At 36.9% G+C, this 20,060-nt stretch overlaps 2 protein-coding genes across 2 annotated transcripts; one reads left to right on the plus strand and one right to left on the minus strand.

Moving 5' to 3' along the window:
• The first annotated feature begins 1,575 nt into the window (after positions 1 to 1,575).
• LOC107551756 (thyroid hormone receptor-associated protein 3-like) lies at positions 1,576 to 10,357 on the plus strand. The gene is made up of 9 exons (XM_016233479.1): positions 1,576 to 1,858; positions 4,615 to 4,753; positions 5,632 to 6,393; positions 6,848 to 7,408; positions 7,501 to 7,676; positions 7,857 to 7,968; positions 8,105 to 8,205; positions 8,894 to 9,108; positions 9,281 to 10,357. Exons 2-9 carry the CDS (start codon positions 4,632 to 4,634, stop codon positions 9,509 to 9,511), a joined length of 2,280 nt encoding a protein of 759 aa, XP_016088965.1. The 5' UTR covers positions 1,576 to 1,858; positions 4,615 to 4,631; the 3' UTR covers positions 9,512 to 10,357.
• A 1,632-nt stretch (positions 10,358 to 11,989) lies between these two features.
• On the minus strand, positions 11,990 to 18,446 carry LOC107551765 (protein eva-1 homolog B-like). Its single transcript, XM_016233487.1, has 3 exons — positions 18,340 to 18,446; positions 14,018 to 14,153; positions 11,990 to 12,756 (listed from the first exon to the last, which is right to left on the minus strand). Exons 2-3 carry the CDS (start codon positions 14,082 to 14,084, stop codon positions 12,326 to 12,328), a joined length of 498 nt encoding a protein of 165 aa, XP_016088973.1. The 5' UTR covers positions 14,085 to 14,153; positions 18,340 to 18,446; the 3' UTR covers positions 11,990 to 12,325.
• Positions 18,447 to 20,060: the final 1,614 nt, after the last annotated feature.

The raw sequence follows: 20,060 nt of genomic DNA on the forward strand, positions 1-20,060 counted from the left end.
AGTAATACATTTTGTTTTCCTTTTGATATTGTGGTAACAGTGTTGAAGTTCTTCAAAATAACTGTTGGTATAAGAAATTTTTAGATTCAAATATTTTCTCAGAGAGAGCACACAGACTTTTCACTTCTTCAGATCTTATCAGTGAGGGAAGGTATCATCATTTACTGTATCTTACATAGTTGTGGGAGATAATTCCACCAATTTAAAGGCAAAAAATTAGCATTCAATTCACGGGCAACAGCTCTGGTGGACATTCCTGCAGTTCCCTCAAAACTTGCGACATCTGTGGCATTGTGCTGCCCAGAATCACTGCACATTTTAGAGTGGTCTTTTATTGTGGCCAGCCTAAGGCACACCTGTGCAATAATCATGCTGTCTAATCAGCATCTTGATATGCCACACCTGTGAGGTGGATGGATTATCTCGGCAAAGGAGAAGTGCTCACTAACACAGATTTAGACAGATTTGTGAACAATATTTGAGAGAAATAGGCCTTTTGTGTACATATAAAAAGTCTTAGATCTTTGAGTTCAGATCATGAAAAATGGGGTCAAAAACAAAAGTTTTGTGTTTATATTTTTGTTCAGTATATATATATATATATATATAATATGATTGATGATTTAGTTCTTATGTACACATTGCAGATCTGCACCACAAACTTTCTCTGGCCTTGTCGCAGATGACTATTTTTGTGACAGCAGCTGCCAGCTGTCCTAATACCGCCCAGACAAGAATGTTTATCTCTACATTTTTTTTATAGGATTACCTTATTGGAAGTCATTGTCAGTGGCATACAATGTAACACCATGTGCACCAAGACTATAGTAAGAATAACCTTAGTTGTGTTTCTCAATTATTACTTATTTCTTCACAAATGTGAGAAAGTGAGATTAGCACGTAACTACTTCCTGGAACAACAGACTCAGGAAACACCTGTTGCAGAATAAGACCCACAATTCATAAAACATTTATGTGTGTGTGTGTGTATGATCATATATATTTGCTAAAAAACAGCTATTTTAAGAACACTTAAAAGGCCAATAAGTCCTGACTCACAGAAACACTCATCTGTAATAATAGTATTTTTTGCAGACATCTGAGATAGAGAGATTGGCTCATGCAGGCTGACTCCCTGTAATGTTTCCTCTCTGTGAAATAGTGCCTGGTGTTTGGCAGATTTCTCTGAACTGGCCCCGTGGCCTGTGATTACAGCTGTCACTATGAGAAGCTTTCAACAGGTGTTTGAAATGGAGGCGCTGTGTCTGTTTTACCATGTGTTGATGCTGCAGCAGAGCTCAGAGAAACAAAAATGGCCATATATTATATTGACATGCAGCTATTTTTTTAATTAATAAAAATAGACAGAGAAAATAGTATTTGTATGCAAATGTGAGTAACTCTAAAGGGACTGAGGAACGGGTAAACTGTATTTATAAGGCCTATAAAAACCTTCAAATGTCAAGTTTGAAGTCAACATGCATAGTTTTTATTTATTTATATTCAAGAAAAGAAAAAGAGAACAGTTATCAAAGCAAGCAGAGGAAGACTAGCAGAAAGGGGCGTGTTTAACCGTCTGTGTGCGCGCGCATGTGTTGATCAGGAAGCTCTGGGTCTGAGCTGCTTCGAAGCATCTTGCGTTTCCTGAGGAGACCAAATGGCCACTGTTCAGTTTCATTACTTAGCAACCATACATAACTGAACTCGTATAGGTTCTATGTGCGAAATAGATCAGTATATTTCAAATCAGACGTATATTGATCAGTATTTGGCGTATAATACAGGTTATTCTTCCGTCGCGTGCGTGCAGCGCTTCAGCCAGTGAGCTCGCTTTAATCACATCAGACTAGCCCCTCATGTGAGTCTATTTTATTATTATTTTTTACACATTTTAACACTATAACGCTATTTTCTGTTGATATTTCTCCTAAAAATGCTGTTTCGTGTTATTCTGTATTCTATATTTGTGCGTTTTAAGTCGTTTGAAATGAGCTAATGGGGCTAGCGTTAGCATAATGGCTAACAGCAGCGATTGAATTGCATTTTTGATAACATTCTGTATTTTGGTAGCATAATAGAGCGACTTAATTTGTCATTTGGTTGCTTTACTTGTAAATGCCGATGTAATTGTTCAGCTAGTTTCGTATATGGGATTCTGAACACGTTGATGTTGCTAAATATTATTTGTTATTATTAAATATCATTAATTGTAATTTTAAAGCAATCCTAAATGTGTATGATCGTAGATGGTCGTATCAAATTGAAGTTATAATTGTGATGTGACTGTATTTTCCTGAACTCCTTCTTTATTTCCACCCTTAACATGGAAGAGTGAAAACGAAAGTGTTTTTGAATGCGTCTCATAAAATGGCTGTTTCTTGGCTTTTGCATTGAGATTTTACCATCTGAACAGAGCTGAAGAATAGTACCGTTTTCCATAATGTCTCAATCTAGTGAGCTGCCTATCTAGACAGCAAAACAATGCCTAGTCAGCAGTTTGAGCCTGTAGGCAGGTTTGCTACCTACCTAGACAGCATTTTTGGGTGTCTCAATGTCTCTAAACCTAGTAAATTGGCTATTGAACTATCCATCTAGTATCTTTGGAGTCTAAAATGCTGTCTAGATAGACAGCTCACTAGCTTTTGAGACACAGCCAGCGAGTGTCCTCTGTCCTGATGATTTGATCAATGCAAATGTTTTGTTTTTCCATAGTGTTTACAGAATAGATTAGAAACTAGCTGCACTGGTTGGGCTGAACTGTCTCTTACCCCAAAGGACTTGGTGAAAATTGCTTGGCAGTTGTTCCTGTTGCTGATTTGACTGTCAAATCCAACTTTTTCATGCTATAGGACACACCCTGATCTTTATTCTACAGAATAATGCTGCATATCTATTAACCTGGGCGTCTCATGTTACTAGATAAATGCAACAGTCTGGAAAAGCAGCGCTTGGAGATTTTTGACCTCTCATAGAGTTTTAGTCAACCAGCCAGTGTAAGCCATTGCGAGCTAGGCCTATATATTCTTTTGGTCAGAAATGAAAACAAGAGTATGTTGTGTATATTGCAAATAGAGTGGCTAAATGCGTCATTCTTTTATTGCAAATTACTTATGCAAAATTTGCACAATATTATAAGGAAGTGTGTTTGTTTTGCATGTTTATGAATCTGAAACCGTTTCACCCTCTGCTTTCTGGCTCATCGGGTCAGTTTGGTTCTCATTTTTGTGGTTATCTGCTGCATACTTTCAGAGTTGTTTTCTGTTAATGTTTGATTTATCTGGTCCACACGGTACACAGAATTCATCCATAGTGGGTCAAGGTAAAAACAAACAAACAAAAAAACACTTACCGTAAATTTTTATCAGGTAGGAAAGCAAGTATGTTTGAAGACAAATAATGTATTGGAATTGCATCAGTTACCGTAAACAGGAATTAGTTCAGGTGACCATGATCAATACTGCTGTAGATTACTGGAGGGATAACAGTAATCATTGTGAGCTAGGCCTATAAATAGTAGATACGATGTTAAAAAACTTTTTAAAAAGTAGATTAAGCTCAAAACAAAGACGTAAACCAAAAAAAATGCAATAATTTAGATTATAGATTAATACAGTGTCATTACAGTCCTATTTTTTTCTTAAATTTGAAAAGAACAGGACAGATTCTCATAAAAATTAATATGAACATAACCTGTAGGATTTAATTAAATATGGCCAGTTTTATTTTTTTTATTACATTTTATTGTATTGTGTAAGAAATGTTTTACACCACTGCAAAGTCACATTGAGGCTGCTTATTTTGACCAAGTTTTAACAAAGTACAAAAATGATCCGTTTTGGGGGGAAGTTGTTATACACGGTGTGAGCAATATCAATAAGTTTTAGTCCAGTGTGATAACAGTAACTAGTATTTACAGGAAAAAGAAAATCTTCTCCGGGTCAAACTGGAACACAAAATGAGGGTTAATACATTTTATTGATTACAGCCCTAATAAATATAATGGCATAAATAACAACAGTTGAATTTACAATAATTTCATTGTTGAATTATTCAGTTAGTCAAAAAAAGCAGTAACAAAACAGCAATTCAAAGTCAGTTCTGCATATCAGTTGTTGGTCACTTAAAGGGTTAGTTCACCCAAAAATTAATATTGTATCATCATTCACCCTCACCCTCATGTTGTTCCAACCCTGCATGCATTTATTTTTTCTGTTGAACACAAAAGAAGATATTTTGAAAAATGTTGGTAACCAAACAATTGCTGGTAGCCATTGACTTGACTTTCAAAGTATTTTCCGTTCCATTTTTTTTTTAAACCATGCCATGGAAGTCAAAATATATTTTGTTGTGTTCAACAGAAGAAAGAAATTCATGCAGATTTGGAGGGTGAGTAAATGATGACATAAATATAATAAGTATTGGTAAATCTTGGTTTTGCATATGACAAACAGGTAAATCACATGCTGTTCAGCTGGCCTGTTGTTTTTTTGGTCTGGTTTAATGTCATAAAGGTTTAATTGTGTTTGTTTATTTTTAGGGGACTTAAATTTCTCCACATTTCTACACTACTGTATGAGTGTGACAGCTTTGTGTTTATGTGATTTCCCTTTTCAGATACTGTGAATATAAAGATGTCCAAGCCCCCAAATTCTGCTTCTCGGTCCCGGTCCAGATCCAGGTCTAGATCGCGGTCCTACACACGATCTCACTCCAGGAGTCGCTCCCGCTCAAGGTCCAGAAAGCGTCGCTACAGGTAGACACACATACAACAGATTACAGCCAATTCCTTTACAACAAACTGTTAGTTAGATATAGCATTTTAAAATGTGAAATCTGGTTATTTTAAACTGCTATAATGTCACAGCTCAGTTTAAACACAGCTGCTTCTGAGCGCTTTATCGTACCCTTGACCCAGCGTGAATGAATATTCAAATAGCACTAAAATAAGATACCATAGTTTCCTGAAGGTTGCTCCTCCTCTAAGCCTTTCTCTTTTTTCTGACAGACCACCCCTTTTTGTGTTTTTTTTCTTCTTTTTTTTTTTTTTACATGTCCTGTGTGCGTTAGTCTAAGAACGGTTTCATTTTGTTTGACGTGACTACCTCTTTCCACTACATGTGGCTTAGCATGTCGATATGCTTGCAAGTAAATGTTATTCTTAACCTGTTTTCCAATGAAAAAGCACAAACGGTAAGACATTTACTTGTTCGCAAATGTGTGGTTTAGTCTGGTAAATTTGGACCATGGCGCCTGTAGTTAAGCTCTAAACATGTCTAACTTTATGCATCGCCAGATTTAGGTAATGAATTTAAGTTGCAGTTACTTTTAAATGAAATTTCCATATATGTCATTTCAGAAGATCATGATGAAGGCATACATTTAGGCGGCATAATCATTTAGTCAGTGGTAAAGGGCTTGTAAGAGTAGCATCCGTTGCAAAAATTTACAGGAAGTGATTCAACACTTTGTCAAGGAAAGAAGTTGCTCATTACAAAAACTGTGTGAATATTGATTCTGTAGCGCCATCAAGTGTTCATGAATCATAACTGCATTCTTTCTCTCTTTTTCTCTCTCTGATCTTCCTGTATTCCTCTTTCTGTACTTTGATTTTCCATCCTTCATGTCCTTTAGCTCTAGATCAAGATCCCGTTCACACAGCAGAGAGAGGAACTATCCTTCCAGAGATTTCCAGAACAATCGTGGGTATAACCGTGGTTTCCGTGGCTACCGGAGACCCTTTCAATACCGGGGCAGAGGGCGTGGCTACTTCCCACGAGGTAACTATCATAGAGGTGGCAGCAACTATGGTTACCGTTCCAACAACTGGCACGGCCATAGAGACCACCAGCAGCAGCAGCAGCAGTACGACCACTCGTACAGCCCTAGGAGGGGGCGCTCGCGTTCCCACACACCACGGAAAAGATCAGCAAGCCGGAGCCGCTCGCGCCATTCCGATAGATCATCCTCTGTGCATTCCAGACATTCCAGCTCTTCCTCCCGTTCCTCATCCCCACGTCGACGCAACTCTACCGTTGGACGACTCCATTCTAAAGATCGCAAAGAAAGGGGTTCACCAAGTGAAAGCAAAGGAACCAGCAAGGAATCTTCCAAGCCTACAGGAAGCACCCCAGAGGAACCCAGTAGCAAGTGGGAAGGCTTAACTAACTACGATGCCAGCCCCAAACGCAAAGCTGCGTCTTCTGGTGGTCTGTCAGAGATCAAAGTGTCCATTTCCGGAGGTGCTGGCAATGGTGGTCCACTGTGGCGAAGCATCGGCCCTGCCAGTAAAAGTCCACTGGCAAAGACGTCAAGCTCAACTGACTTCGGGTCCTTCTCAAAGGAAGACTTGAAGACCGAAGACAAATCAGCCTCCATTTCGTCCGCTTTCAAAAAGTATGTTTTTGCTTTTGGTTTTGGATGTTTTCCCTCTTTCTTTTGTCCTCCAGGCAGTTTTTAATCAATCATCATTCTCTCAAATGTGTTTAGTCCTTATACAGCAACAAAGATCCTTGGAAGAATAGAGCTTATAATGGAAACCAATTTCAAACTCAAATGTCACAAATGGGCATTTACCTGTGCTATGAGGTTGTTTGCAATCCCATAATTTAGGAGATAAAGTTTTAATGATGTAAGTATGGAAAAAAAAAATCATCCTGGTTAGTCGTGTCTGCATTGCTGAAAAGTTGAGCCATAAGTTTGCGCATGTATTAACTGTTGTTTGTTGTAAGTAACCTTTTTTTATCTTGCTGTTAAAGGTTATGCTGGTTTGAAAATGTAAAATTTTTTCTAAAACAATCTGCTTTTTGATGGAACAAAAACCTGATTAATTTGTGATCGTTCACCTCAGGTTTTTGGCAGAAAAGAAAAAGCCCTTATCAGACAGGGATAATGGCAGGGGTGAGACTTTAAGCTTGGGCGACGCAGACAGCGAGAAGAGCGGCAGCAAGTTGAGAGCAGTTTTCAACGCGTCTGATTCTGGCTATGATGGCTCAAAGACTGACAAAGGACTTCCATTTCTGGATGCAGAAGAAGAGGAGTATCGCCAGGAAATGAAAGACAGGAAGACTGAGGAAGAATCCAAGTATAAGGACAAACCTCTTGTCACAATGCGTGACTTAACCGAAGAGCGTTTTGGGAAATGGGATGAAGATGTTGAAGAGGAACTGGATGAGGTACTTTATCGAAGTCGGAAGCATGTGTCTAGAAAAGAAGAAAAGGCCTCCAAGAAGAAAGAAAAGAAGAAGAGTAGGATCAGTCCATCCTCTCCATCGCCATCCAGAGTATCAGAGAATAGAGGCAGGCCACTGTTTCCAGCTGGAAGAGAGGCCTCACCCCCAGCTAAATCCTCAGCGAAGAAAGACCCGCAGTTTAATTTCAGTATAAAGGCATTCACTGATGATGGAGAAAGGTATGAATTTGAAGTCACATTTACTGCTCTGTTTTTAAAAAAAAATAATATGACATTTGGGTATGTGTTTATGACTCACTGCTTTTCCTCAGCTCATCAGGTGCATTAGCTAAAGAAAGACGTTTGTCACGGGATCTTGTGCACCCTGGTAAAAAAGATCATGAGGGGTTTCAATCGATCTTCCAGCATATTCAGTCTGCTCAGCTTCGCAGAAGCCCTTCAGAGCTATTTGCTCAACATATAGTCACCATAGTACATCATATTAAAGGTAATTCCAGACTAAGCTGGTGGTTATGTGTAATCCTTCATTTTAATTTTGCACTTTGTGCTTTGAGGTGCCTCAGGGTGCAAACCTAGGACCTTTCTCTTTTTTGTGAAATTCAATATGTGAACATTTTAAAATGGTGGCATGCAAGAAATGACTTATTTCCCTACCTTCTGAATGTAGCTCAACATTTCCAGTCATCTGGGTTGACTCTGAGTGAGCGATTTGGAATATACCAAAGAAAAGCTGCAGAGATGGAAAAGATGAAGCCGAGGAAAAGTCCTGAGATCCACAGGTAGGTGTATTTGTATTCTGGTCAGTATTCCACTCATGTATCACTGAAAGCTTTGTGGATTATAGTTTAGATGCCTTGTTCCTATCATATATATATATATATATTTTATTTATTTTTTTTGCATGTTTTTCCACAGGCGAATCGATGTGTCTCCCAGTGCTTTTAAGAAGCACTCTCACCTGTTTGAGGATTTCGAAGAGAGCGGCTACAAGGTGACAGAGATACAAAGAAATCTAGGTATGCAGCTCATTGGGGTTTAGGGCCCTATGAAATCCATTTATTTTCCCACAAATTCTGTTTTAATGGTTTAAGTTTTAATCAAAAAGCATGTCTTCCCAATTTAATTAATAAAACATTTGATTTATTAAAATTATTTAAGTTATTATTAAGTTATTATTTTTTTTTTAAATTCTAGCAATAATAATAATGCCCTATGGGGTTTTTTTTCTCTGAATGTTTCATTCTTCTGGATTTGTTTCAAATACAAATTTATCAAAATGGTGGAAATTAAATAAATGTAAACAACTTCAACAATTTTTTTTTTATGTAATCAAATGAAAATTTGGTTTACTGTTCGGGTTTACTGTGTAAATTAAAACAGACAACAGTTGTGTTATTTACTTTGAGAAGTGTTCTACTGTTCAATAGTAATTTTTTTTAAGTTCAAAATTTTCGTTTTGGGTTTGAAAGTAAAGACTTTTGAGTTTCTGTGGGTATCTGACGATCATTTTTATCAACCGAAATGGTGAAATGCTGGTAAAATGAACTATCAGAGCAGTTTTCATTGAGATGGATGGTTTATTCGTCGAAACATTTCCTAAATTCCATGATATTCCACATTATACAGTAAATTCTATTTTTATGACTGGTTTCCACAATTCCGTCTACGTTAGTGCTTTTATATTTGTGTTCCAATGATCCTGAATTTGTTCCTCTGTGTCTCTGATGTTTCCTCTTTATCTGCTCTTCTCTTGTATTTGTTACTTGCAGCCGAGAATGAGAGGAAGAGGATGGAACCGGGGAAACTACCCAGGCAACAACAACAACAACAACAACCCTCCCAATATGGGCGGCCCTTCACGGCCCCCGGATGAGGAGTGGGACCCTGAATACACCCCCAAGAGTCGGAAATACTTCCAGGTGTGCTAACATTGATCTCATATACACGTGCCCCTGTAAACATCACGTTAAAAACAAAAGCTGGTGGTGTCACTCAGTCTCTTCCTGTTTAAGTGAGCAATTTTGGGACAGTATAAGCTGCATGGTGGCCAGTTGGAGAGTTTCAATTTGCGTCTCTCTCATCTAACTGCAGCACGACGACCGGGACAAGGAAGGGGAGATGAAGTGGGTGGACACTCGGGGACGCGGCAGAGGAAATTACCCACGTGGCAGGGGCACCTTCTTGGTTCGCAAGAGCGGCGGCAGCCCCAAGTGGACCCACGACATGTTCCAGGGCAATGCTGAAGAGGGAGAAATTGAAGAGGGAGGCGCAGAGCACAAAGATGACGACAAGTCTGGGGAAAACACAGCTTCCAAGCCATAGACCAATTCGTATCCATTTGTGTCTGTTCTTCTCTACTGTCTCTAACTCTGTGAGAGCCCTGGTGAAAAATGCATCTTTATGTGTTCAGATGTTGGACTGCAGAACCCCAAATGGTAGAGCCATGTCATTTATAGCAACAAACCATCTGCTATTATTTTTCAGTTTTTTTCTTTTCTTTCATTTTTGGGGGTTGTGGGGGGTGATTGAAAATATAAATTCTGCCATTTGGTGGCTAAAATTAATTGATTTTCATTTAAAAAGTGCAATAAATCTGTGCACTTGTGCCTTAGATTTAACTGTAGTTTTATGATTCCTTTTTTACTTTTAATTTTCCCAGTAGATTTCCCCTTTTCTGTTTGGACGTGCATGTAAATTCATTTATACATGCTGCAATCTTTTATATTTCTTCTCTTTTGGTGTATGGTTCAGTCTCATTGGCGCATATCCCTTGTGGACCAATACACTGTGTACTGGGCCGATTTTCTCCAGAAAATTGTCTGTTAAAAATGTAAAGATTCATTCTTCCTAACCAATTGGCTCTCGGCTATATTTAACATCCGATTTAGTTAATTTTCTTCCCTTAAATTATGCCACTGACTAAAAAAAATTGTCCACTTACTTTGTGAAGTGTAATTTAAAAGGTTTTTTTTCCTGTTTTGAGCAACAACAAAAAATTGTCATAAGTTTTAGATTGTCATTCATCCGATTTTAAAGTGTAGATAATAATAGAACATGCAAGACGAAGCTTATGATGCATTTATTGCATTGTTGTGTTAAACTATCAAACAAATTGTAAAATAGTTCATGCTGCATGTTTAGATCATGTGGTTTTTCTGCCATTGATCTCTGTACGCTGCACTGTTCACTTGTGCTGTAAGGATATAACCGGAGGACTCAGCTGCTTTCTTTTCAGCGTAGAAATCCTGCTTTGTGATGACAGTAATGTAATGCTGTGACTCAACATTCTGTTAACATTTACAATCTGTTAACTCTGTGTTTTCTGTCTCCATGGTAAATTTGAAATAAAACCCGTCCTCTGTTTGGTACATGTCATCTTGTTTTTGTTTCGAGTTGCATTGGCCTTGCAAGACACATCGGTGGAGGGAACAGCTGGAGCCTTTTAGAGATTTTATGAAGAGGTAGTACTAGTTACTCAATGTGATACGAGCTGTTTCATGATTCAATTCACAGTTTATGTATATTTGTTGTACTGTACTGCAGGACTGGTTTGCGTTTTTACACATTTTAAAGTTTCAGTGTGTCCAATCTTGCTCCTGCAAAGCTGAGCTCCAACCTGCTGAAACACACAAACCTGTAAATTTCTAGTAATCCTGAAGACCATGATTAGCAGGTTCAGATGTGTGTGATTAAGATTACAGCTAAACACTCCGCAGGAAGGAGGCCCTCCAGAAGCAGGATTGGACACTTGGTTTACAGTGACAGAAGAAAAGCAGTGAGTAAAGTGCATTTAATATTCTTAATTTGTTCCTGTTCATTTTCACATTCGTAAAGAACATCCATTTTGTGATGCCAAGTATAGAATTTGAAGCCAAAATAAATCAATTCAAGTAAATGGTATTTTTAATAGTAAAGGGTTCAAACATATTGCATTATAAAGCATAAATGTTTTCTGTGCCTCCTGTTATTTCTTGTCTAATGTGAATTTGAACTGCAAATTAGATTATTTTTGTTGGACGCCTACTGTTAACTTGATAATAACGATAAAGAAAGTTTTATATATATATATATATATAAAATACATAGGCCTATTATATAGAAGTTATACTTATACGGTTATACGGACTGCTTTACGGCAGGAACAAATGCACGCACAGGTCCACAGTAATTACGACAGTGAATTCCACTTGTGTATATAGATATATAAAGGGGACTCCAAATTCGTAAAAAAATACGCAAAACTACACATTTGTTTTAAAGCTGCAGGCGACATAACTGCACCGCTATGGACTAAATGTGAATGTGCATTAATTCATCCCACTCACAAAAAACAGATTTAGTATTCATCAAAATGAATTAAAACCGTGAAATGCAAATTCAGAATATGACGCAAACCTGCAATAATTAAATATGTTAAATAACACAAATGTATCTAATCCAATTTTATTAACTGATATCTTTGCTGCTGACCTTTGATGATCCAGTTCAACCATGTTAATTATAAGTGTGAATGGGCCTTTGGGATGTCTTCATGACACGAATGCTACTTTCTCATTTATAATGCATGCGTGTCAGAATTAGGTAAAAAAAATCTTTGATTTTATTTTTATTTAAAAATACATATATATATATATACACAAACATTAAGTGCTAAAATGTGTTTATATATAAAAAATGCAAAAGAGAACAAATGGATCTATCAAAACTTGATCATTTAGAACAGGGGCGTAGCCATCATTTCAAAAGTGGGGGGGACGGAATGTCTAGTGTTATACCTGTTTTTTCCCTTGTCTAAAGACAAGCAAGGGCTTGTGAAAACGACTTCAAAACAGAATTATGGGGATTAAATGTAGGCCTACTCTTAAAAATTAAGCTTCTTTATTGGCATCAGTGGTTCAGTGAAAAACCTTTAAAATGTTCTTCACACTAAGAAAAAATGAATCTCTGAAAGTGTTCTTTGGGAAATACAAAATGGTTCTTTGATGGCATTGCTGTAAAAACCTCCCTTTGGAAGCCATATTTTTAAGAATGTACTCAATCCGTCCCATTTTAAAGGAACTTTACACCCAAGTATGTTGCACAGGTCCTGTGGCATTCCATATCTGCATGAAACAACTGCGTCCAGCACACAAAACGCTAGTGATAGTGAACTCGTCCGAGTGTTCCTGTGCCGGTGACGAGTATATCCGGCTGTCCGTTCCTCCAGATCTCCCTGACGATCCGTTCTCTCTCCTCCAGTCTCCTGGCTCTCTCCAGCTCCTCCGCTGAAGCAAACACGTTCACACTCTTAATGGTTCCATTTAACTGGGTCTGATCACTCAAGGGACTCACGGTGACCACTGGGACTTCTAGGTCCTCGTCGTCATCTTCCTCACTTTGGTCCTCTTCCTTGTCTTCCTCCTCCTCATCCTCGCTGGACTCTTTCAGCCGTCTCTTGTCTGGTGAGGAGGGTGTTTTTGTTTTTGAACGCGGTCGGCAGGCGATGCCCAATATGAGGAGGACAAGGGCCAGCAGAAGACCTGAACACACGCCCAGCGTGAAGTACAGCGCAAAGCTCTCCATGTTCTCTGTGTTCAAAGAGAAGGAAAATTGTCATATTTCATCCCGGAATCAAAAAAAAAAAGTATATATATTTAACATTACGTATCAATGTAGTTGGATTCTAAATTATAAATCAATTGAAATTTTGAAGTCTATTTGAATTGGGATACTGAATTGAACTTGATATTCTATGCACTGTGTTCTGTACTGCACATTTGGGAAAATCCAGGAATTCCGTGCATGCAGTATTCAAAATTTGCATCGTGTACAAAAAAGTTTGGATGCACATGAATTTATGTTTCTTATTATCTTGAAAATCTCTTGATCCAATCCTATGCTTAAGTATTACATTTCTATCATGACAACTCTCTGAAGAGTTTAGCATGATAATGGACATGACAATGTTAATGTATTTGGCCTTGGTGGTTGATCTGCTATGCTGCTGTATTGCTGCTGCTGTTGCTTATTGTAGTTGTAGATTATTGCTGCTGCTGGAAAGCAAATACAGGAATTTGCTCCTGCCAATACATACACTGATATGGTGCTGTGAGCATTTAAGACAAACTGCTGCTGCACAAATAGTATATAAAATAACCGGTAGCAGATCTATACAGGTGGAGCTGGGGAGGTGGAGGGTTTCAGAGTAACTCAGAAAGCACTCTTTGAAATGCTCTAGTGGATGCCAAGCAGAGATTTAAATGTAAAGCAGCAAGCTCATTGGCTGCATATGCAACATGAACCAATCAGCTTGTGCCAAGCACTTTAATGCTGTGAATATCATCGGTTTTCATTAACAACCTATCAGCCTGCACCATCTGCTTCATGACAGAACTTGGCATTTGTAGATAGTAAATTTATTATAGCTATACACTACCATTCAAAAGCTCAGAGTTAGAAAGATCTTTTATGCTCAGTAAAAACAGTAATATTGTGTATTATTATTTTAATTTAACATATCTGTTCTAATGATCCTTCACAGATCATTCTATTATGCTGATTTCTAGTCATTTTAGTTTTAATTTTGAGTAGATTTTGATATTTTCTTCCTAGACTGACTTGACACTAAAGAAAAATTTTAAACCCCAAAGAAAAAGAGAAACGTCTTTGGGAACATTTAATCCATTTCTCATGAAGTCAGACGTGTGAAGCCAAATCAAACAGAACACTCAAGTCCATGGAATGGGTTGTTATTTTCTTCTTGGGGTCAGAAGTGTTTAGCCAGCTGCCTTTCACCGCTTGATATCTTAAGCTGCACAGTAATGAGTGGTTAGTGTTGAATGCTCTTACCTGTTATATGGGCATAAGTAGCCATGCTGTTACTCAGTAACTCCATGTCTTTCCGTATGGGGTTCATATTGGCTTTATCTGGCAGACTGATTTTCCTTTCTCTTGCTTTCGTCTCTACTTTATTTCACCTTGACCCCTGTGGTAGAACAAAATACATATAGCTCAGAAACAGCAGACATACGGTTAAGACAAACCCCAAAACAAGCTCGTGTTGCTCTTCAGTTGCTAGGGTGTTATGATTAGTTGCTGATTTTAGGTAGCCTATCATTCATGTTTGTAGCACAAACAGTGTTGAGTTGCATGCAAAGTTTAATACTTAGTGTTAGGGCTTTTGAAAAACCAACAGTGATGCTTGTTGCAGCATTGCAAGGACAGCTAAAACAACATGCCCTGCTATTCATAACTAGACAAATAGGCCCTAACTTGTTTATTTTGGATCCTGAGGCTGAAATTGCGCTAATTGTGCCATTAAGCAGCATTATATGCTCCCAGACAGACTTTCCCATTTTTCCCACAGGAACTGAGATTCTGTGAGGACGTTCACATGCCGTTCGGGGGTCTGCGTGGGACTCTTCCCTGGGAAACTGGGAAGGATCCAGCTTGTGTCACTCTTTCCGAGATGGAAAAGAGGAGGGGGAGAATTAAAGCTGAACATCTGGATTTCCCAAGCCGGAGTGAGAATCTCCTCCGGCCCAAGCGAGGAAACGATAAAAGCATCAGGCTATAAATGCGGTGACTCCCTGTGTGCGTCCACACCATAAAAGCAGCAGATGCTGAGACCATGCCGGGATCACGGAAGAGGTGCCATGTTATTGTCTTCCTGTTCGTTTCCTCTTGGGGCCTGTAATTACAGCAAATCTACCCCATCAAGGCCCAAAGCCTCAGCCGCCCCGATCCCTATCTGCCACGCTCTTGGCAGGACTAGGCCACACATTTAAGTACACTAGAATGAAGCACATTATGTTGACTGTATAAAGTGAAATCTCATTTGTTGTTTTTTCTCTCTTTGCTTCAGAAATCAGAAAAAGACGACAGTCAAAAAATATGATCATGTATTCAAACTTTCTCAATTATTTCTACAAAATCAAATTAGAATCATCAAATTATCATCAAATTGTTTTAATTAAAAAATATATATAAATGTTATTGAATATACTACTACTACTACTAATTATTATTATTATTAAATGTAATATACAGTATTTAATAATAATAATAGTGGTGGTGGTGATGATGATGATAATTATATTATAATTATATAATAATAATAATAATAATAATAATACAATTATTATTGTTTATTATTATTATTAAAACATTTCTGTTATAATAATTGTAACAATTATAATACTTTATATAAAAAAATAGCATACAAGCAAATTTGATGATCAAAAGATCATATAAATATTATTGAACATAATAATAGTAATAATAATAATACTTAATATCAATTAGCAAATTTGATCAAAACAAAGAGCATATTTTAAACAATAAAAATTCAATTTAATAGAATCATACAGTAGTATTTAATGATAATGATGGTGGTGGTGATGATGATGATAATTGTATAATATTAGTGCTGTCAAACGATTAATCGCATCCAAAAACAAGGTTTTTGTTTACATAATATACTGTATGTGTGTGTACTGTGTATATTTATTAGTGCCATGTTATTGTCTTCCTGTTCGTTTCCTCTTGGGGCCTGTAATTACAGCAAATCTACCCCATCAAGGCCCAAAGCCTCAGCCGCCCCGATCCCTATCTGCCACGCTCTTGGCAGGACTAGGCCACACATTTAAGTACACTAGAGTGAAGCACATTATGTTGACTGTATAAAGTGAAATCTCATTTGTTGTTTTTTCTCTCTTTGCTTCAGAAATCAGAAAAAGACGACAGTCAAAAAATATGATCATGTATTCAAACTTTCTCAATTATTTCTACAAAATTTCTACAAAATATATTATAATTATATAATAATAATAATAAATACAGTAGTATTTAATGATAATGATGGTGGCAATATAAATACAGTAGTATTTAATGATAATGATGGTGGCAATATAAATACAGTAGTATTTAATGATAATGATGGTGGCAATATAAATACAGTAGTATTTAATGATAATGATGGTGGTGGTGATGATGATGATAATTGTATAATATTAGTGCTGTCAAACGATTAATCGCATCCAAAAACAAGGTTTTTGTTTACATAATATACTGTATGTGTGTGTACTGTGTATATTTATTATGTATAGATAAATACACACACATGCATATATATATTTAAGAAAAATATGTTATGTTTATATCTTCAATATATTTATATATAATATAAAATATAAGAATATAAATATATAAATGTAAATATTTTCAAAACATATTCTGTATGTGTGTGTATTTATATATACATAATAAATATACATAGTGCACATGCATATATTATGTAAACAAAAACATATTTTGAATGCGATTAATCGCGATTAATCGTTTGACAGCACTAATAATAATAATAATTTTATTATTAATACTGTTGTTATTATTATTATTATTATTTATAATAATAATATTAATTTTAAAAACGTTGTTGTTATAATAATGGTAACAATTATAATACTTCATGTAAAAAAAATTAGCATATGAGCAAATTTGATGGTCATATAAAAATGATCGTATAAATATTATTGAACATAATAGTAATAATAGTAATAAATTTTTTTTATTAACTATACTTTATATAATCAATTAACAAATTTGATCTAAACAAAGGGAATATTTTAAACAATAAAATGTTCATGATACTTTAAATGCAAAAAATGCTTTTCCTGTGGCGTCTCAGTTTTGTTATTCTCTGCAGTCCTGTAAAGCCCCTCCAGTGTGGTTTAGCAAAACACAAACTACATTCCCTCATATAAACAAAAGACAAACAGGAACTAGGATACCAGGAATATGAGATTACACTAGAAGCTTGTAAACATTGTCAAGTCCTGCTCAAAGTACCAATTAGCGTGGGACGTATGCCACAAGTTCCAAAAATATTCCTGTTAGTGACACAGCATACCAGAGAGTGGCTAAATGACCTGCATTCTGCCCCACAGCCGTGAGTCAACGACAGTTCCCAAACATACCATCAGACACCTGTCAGAGCCTTTCCCAGAAGAGCAAACCTGCAGAAGGACATGTAGCAGCAGAACCTGCTGAACTCGTGCTTTTCTGCACATTCTCCCATCAGCAATCTTTAAAAGCATCTTTTTTTAAAAAGAGGTATTACATAGTTACATTATTAACAACATTGGCTGCTAGACCACAAAAAGGGGTTTTAATGCATGTTTTCAGTGATTTTGTTTATAGTCTGTTCCAAGAGGTTTAAGTATTCAGTCATTTATAGAATGTAAGAAATTTGGTTTGCAAAGAGTCACTGCTTTTTAATGTATAGTATTTTCTTGATAAAATAAATAATTGCATAACACACTAATATATAGTTGCTAGGGAATTGTGGGTGGTTGCTAGGTTGTTTCTATGCAGTTGCTAGGGTGTTGTGGGTGGTTGCTAGGTTGTTTCTATGCAGTTGCTAGGGTGTTGTGGGTGGTTGCTAGGGCGTTGCTAATGTGTTATGCAATGTCTAGGCTGTTGTGAGTAGTTGCTAGGGTGTTGCTATGCAGTTTCTAAGATGTCGTGGGTATTTGTTAGTATTTTCTTGCAATGTAGTGGTATTGTGGGTGGTTGCTATGTTTTTTACGCAGTTGCTAGGGTGTTTTGAGTGGCTGGTAGGGCATTGCTATGCAGTTGCTAAGGTGTTGTAGGTGGTTACTAGGGCATTGCTATGCAGTTTCTAGGCTGTTGTAGGTGGTTACTAATCTGTTTCTACGCAGCTGCTGTGGGTGGTTGCTAGGGCATTGTTACGCAGTTGCAAAAATGTTGCTATACAGTTGCTAGGATGTTATGGGTGGTTGCTAGGGCATTTTTAACGCAGTTGCTAGGATCAAAAGTGTCCGGCCTTGTAAGTCTCTGTGATATTCTGATTTTTAAACGATTTGCAGTATATGGTGATATTCTGGTTTTCAGGTTGATAAGACTAGAGTCACTCCTTCAGTGTAAATCTGTGGGATTTTTCACCTGGTTATATTTTTTGGAAGAAAAAATCTCCAATTGCTTTAAACAAACAAGCAAGCTCTTTAAACTAAAAAACTATTTTTTTTAACTTTTAACTTATCCACCCATATTACATTTTTGATACATCTGACATCTGAACAATTTTCTGAAGTCAAAGATAGCTTTGATGTTTTATTCCTTTAACAAAAATGAAATATTTGATGTCTTACCTTTTCTAACGAACCATCGTTTCTATCCAGACTCTCCTGGTGGAGGAAAGTTGAGTCCTGTATCCAGAGGCGCAGTGGCCTCACACACTGGCAGATGAAGCGGGAACACAAAATCCTCTAATTTTTAAAGCCACTCTAAAATTAACTAAATTAATAAATAAATGTATTTTGCTTTATAAAACAAAATATTAAACCTTTACTTATTTTTAGTCATTTCAAAGAAAGCACAAACACAAAAACATTTAACAAAAATAAGTGTCATAGTTTTACATTTTCTCATACACACTACTGTTTAAAGTTTAAATAAAATAAATTACACTAATATTTTTAACACATGGATGCATTACATTGATCAGAAGTAAATGCGTATCATTCTGTTTCAAATAAATGCTGTTCTTTTAAACTTTCTATTCATCAAAGAAAGTTCAAATGAAAAAGAGATTAAGAACTTTGTTACAATAGTTAACAATTAGTTTAAATTGTGTAATAATGTTTCACAGTATTACTGTTTTAGTGTATTTGTAATGCATTAGTCATTTTAAATGTTAATTTTCCCCCCAAAATTAAGAATCAATATTGTGCCACTTTGCATTTCTGAGAACATTAAAATCTCTAATACACCAGTTGATTAAAATACTTTTTTGCATGATCAAGCCAGTCTTTAAACTATGTATGAATATTTATAAAGGAAGCCAAAATAAATGTCCTATACAACATGCAGAGCTCAAAAGTAATAGGTGGCAAATGTAAAACTGAACCCAGCCTCTTTATGCTTCTGTTTGTCTTCACTTTCAACATTCAAACACGCCCCTAAATGATGTGTCTTTCATCGTGTGCAGGCTTGAATAAGGCCGACCGCCCAACCTCTGGGACGGGCCACGTCGAGCATGCCAGAAAGATCTGTCTGTTGAGGGTTAACGCTGCGGGGTGGAACAGGAAATGTCTGCAGTGGGCACAGCGCCTGGCGCTTCAGGCTATGGCTGGATTAAAAGAGCTCTTTTTGTTCCCGTCTGAGGAGAGTTAAACACCTGAAGCGACTCTTAACCGAATGGCGTCCTAAGCTTAGCAACAGCCAATGAAAACCTGTGAACCATGCTCCTCAGATAAGTTGAGTCTGATGGATATAAAAGGACATAATGTGGGCAGCATACTCACATCGGCAGGTGCATGCTGGGAAAAAGCGAAATACAAGTTGAGTTGAATTGCCCATTGAGATTGAACGCCTTGAACATCATGCACCAGCATTCAAACCCTTAAAAAAGGATTTTTCCCTAATTGGGATTGAAGGTTTCTTCATAAGCAGCATATGTAATTTTCATGTTGTGCAATGCTTTTTTGTTTACCAGAATATTCCTGTGTCCGGACAGGAATGAGGTTTGAGTCATTGCAAGGACGATGATTATGTGGTCACTGAAAATCCTGCATCCTCATACGCAATGCCAAAACATATGTAGCATTCTGAAAGCAAAATAATATTGCTCCAAAATAAGATGTAAAATCTCTTGCCACATTGGCCACGAACTGAGACAAAAACAGACAATTTAGGAGGCAAAAGCATTTGAATTCCTTCTGTGTGTTAGTCCAATCTGAAGGCTCGGGTTAAAGGAATGTTTCACGCAAAATTTAAAATGTGAAACAGAGCCATTATTAAGGCGTTTTTTAACTTTAATCCGCTGCTTCTGGCTTAAAAAAACAAGTCCTCTATCTATAATATTGCTTTC

This window comes from Sinocyclocheilus grahami, unplaced genomic scaffold (genome assembly GCF_001515645.1).
Source record: "Sinocyclocheilus grahami isolate Dianchi unplaced genomic scaffold, SAMN03320097.WGS_v1.1 scaffold432.1, whole genome shotgun sequence".
In the NCBI taxonomy this organism is placed as follows: domain Eukaryota; kingdom Metazoa; phylum Chordata; class Actinopteri; order Cypriniformes; family Cyprinidae; genus Sinocyclocheilus; species Sinocyclocheilus grahami.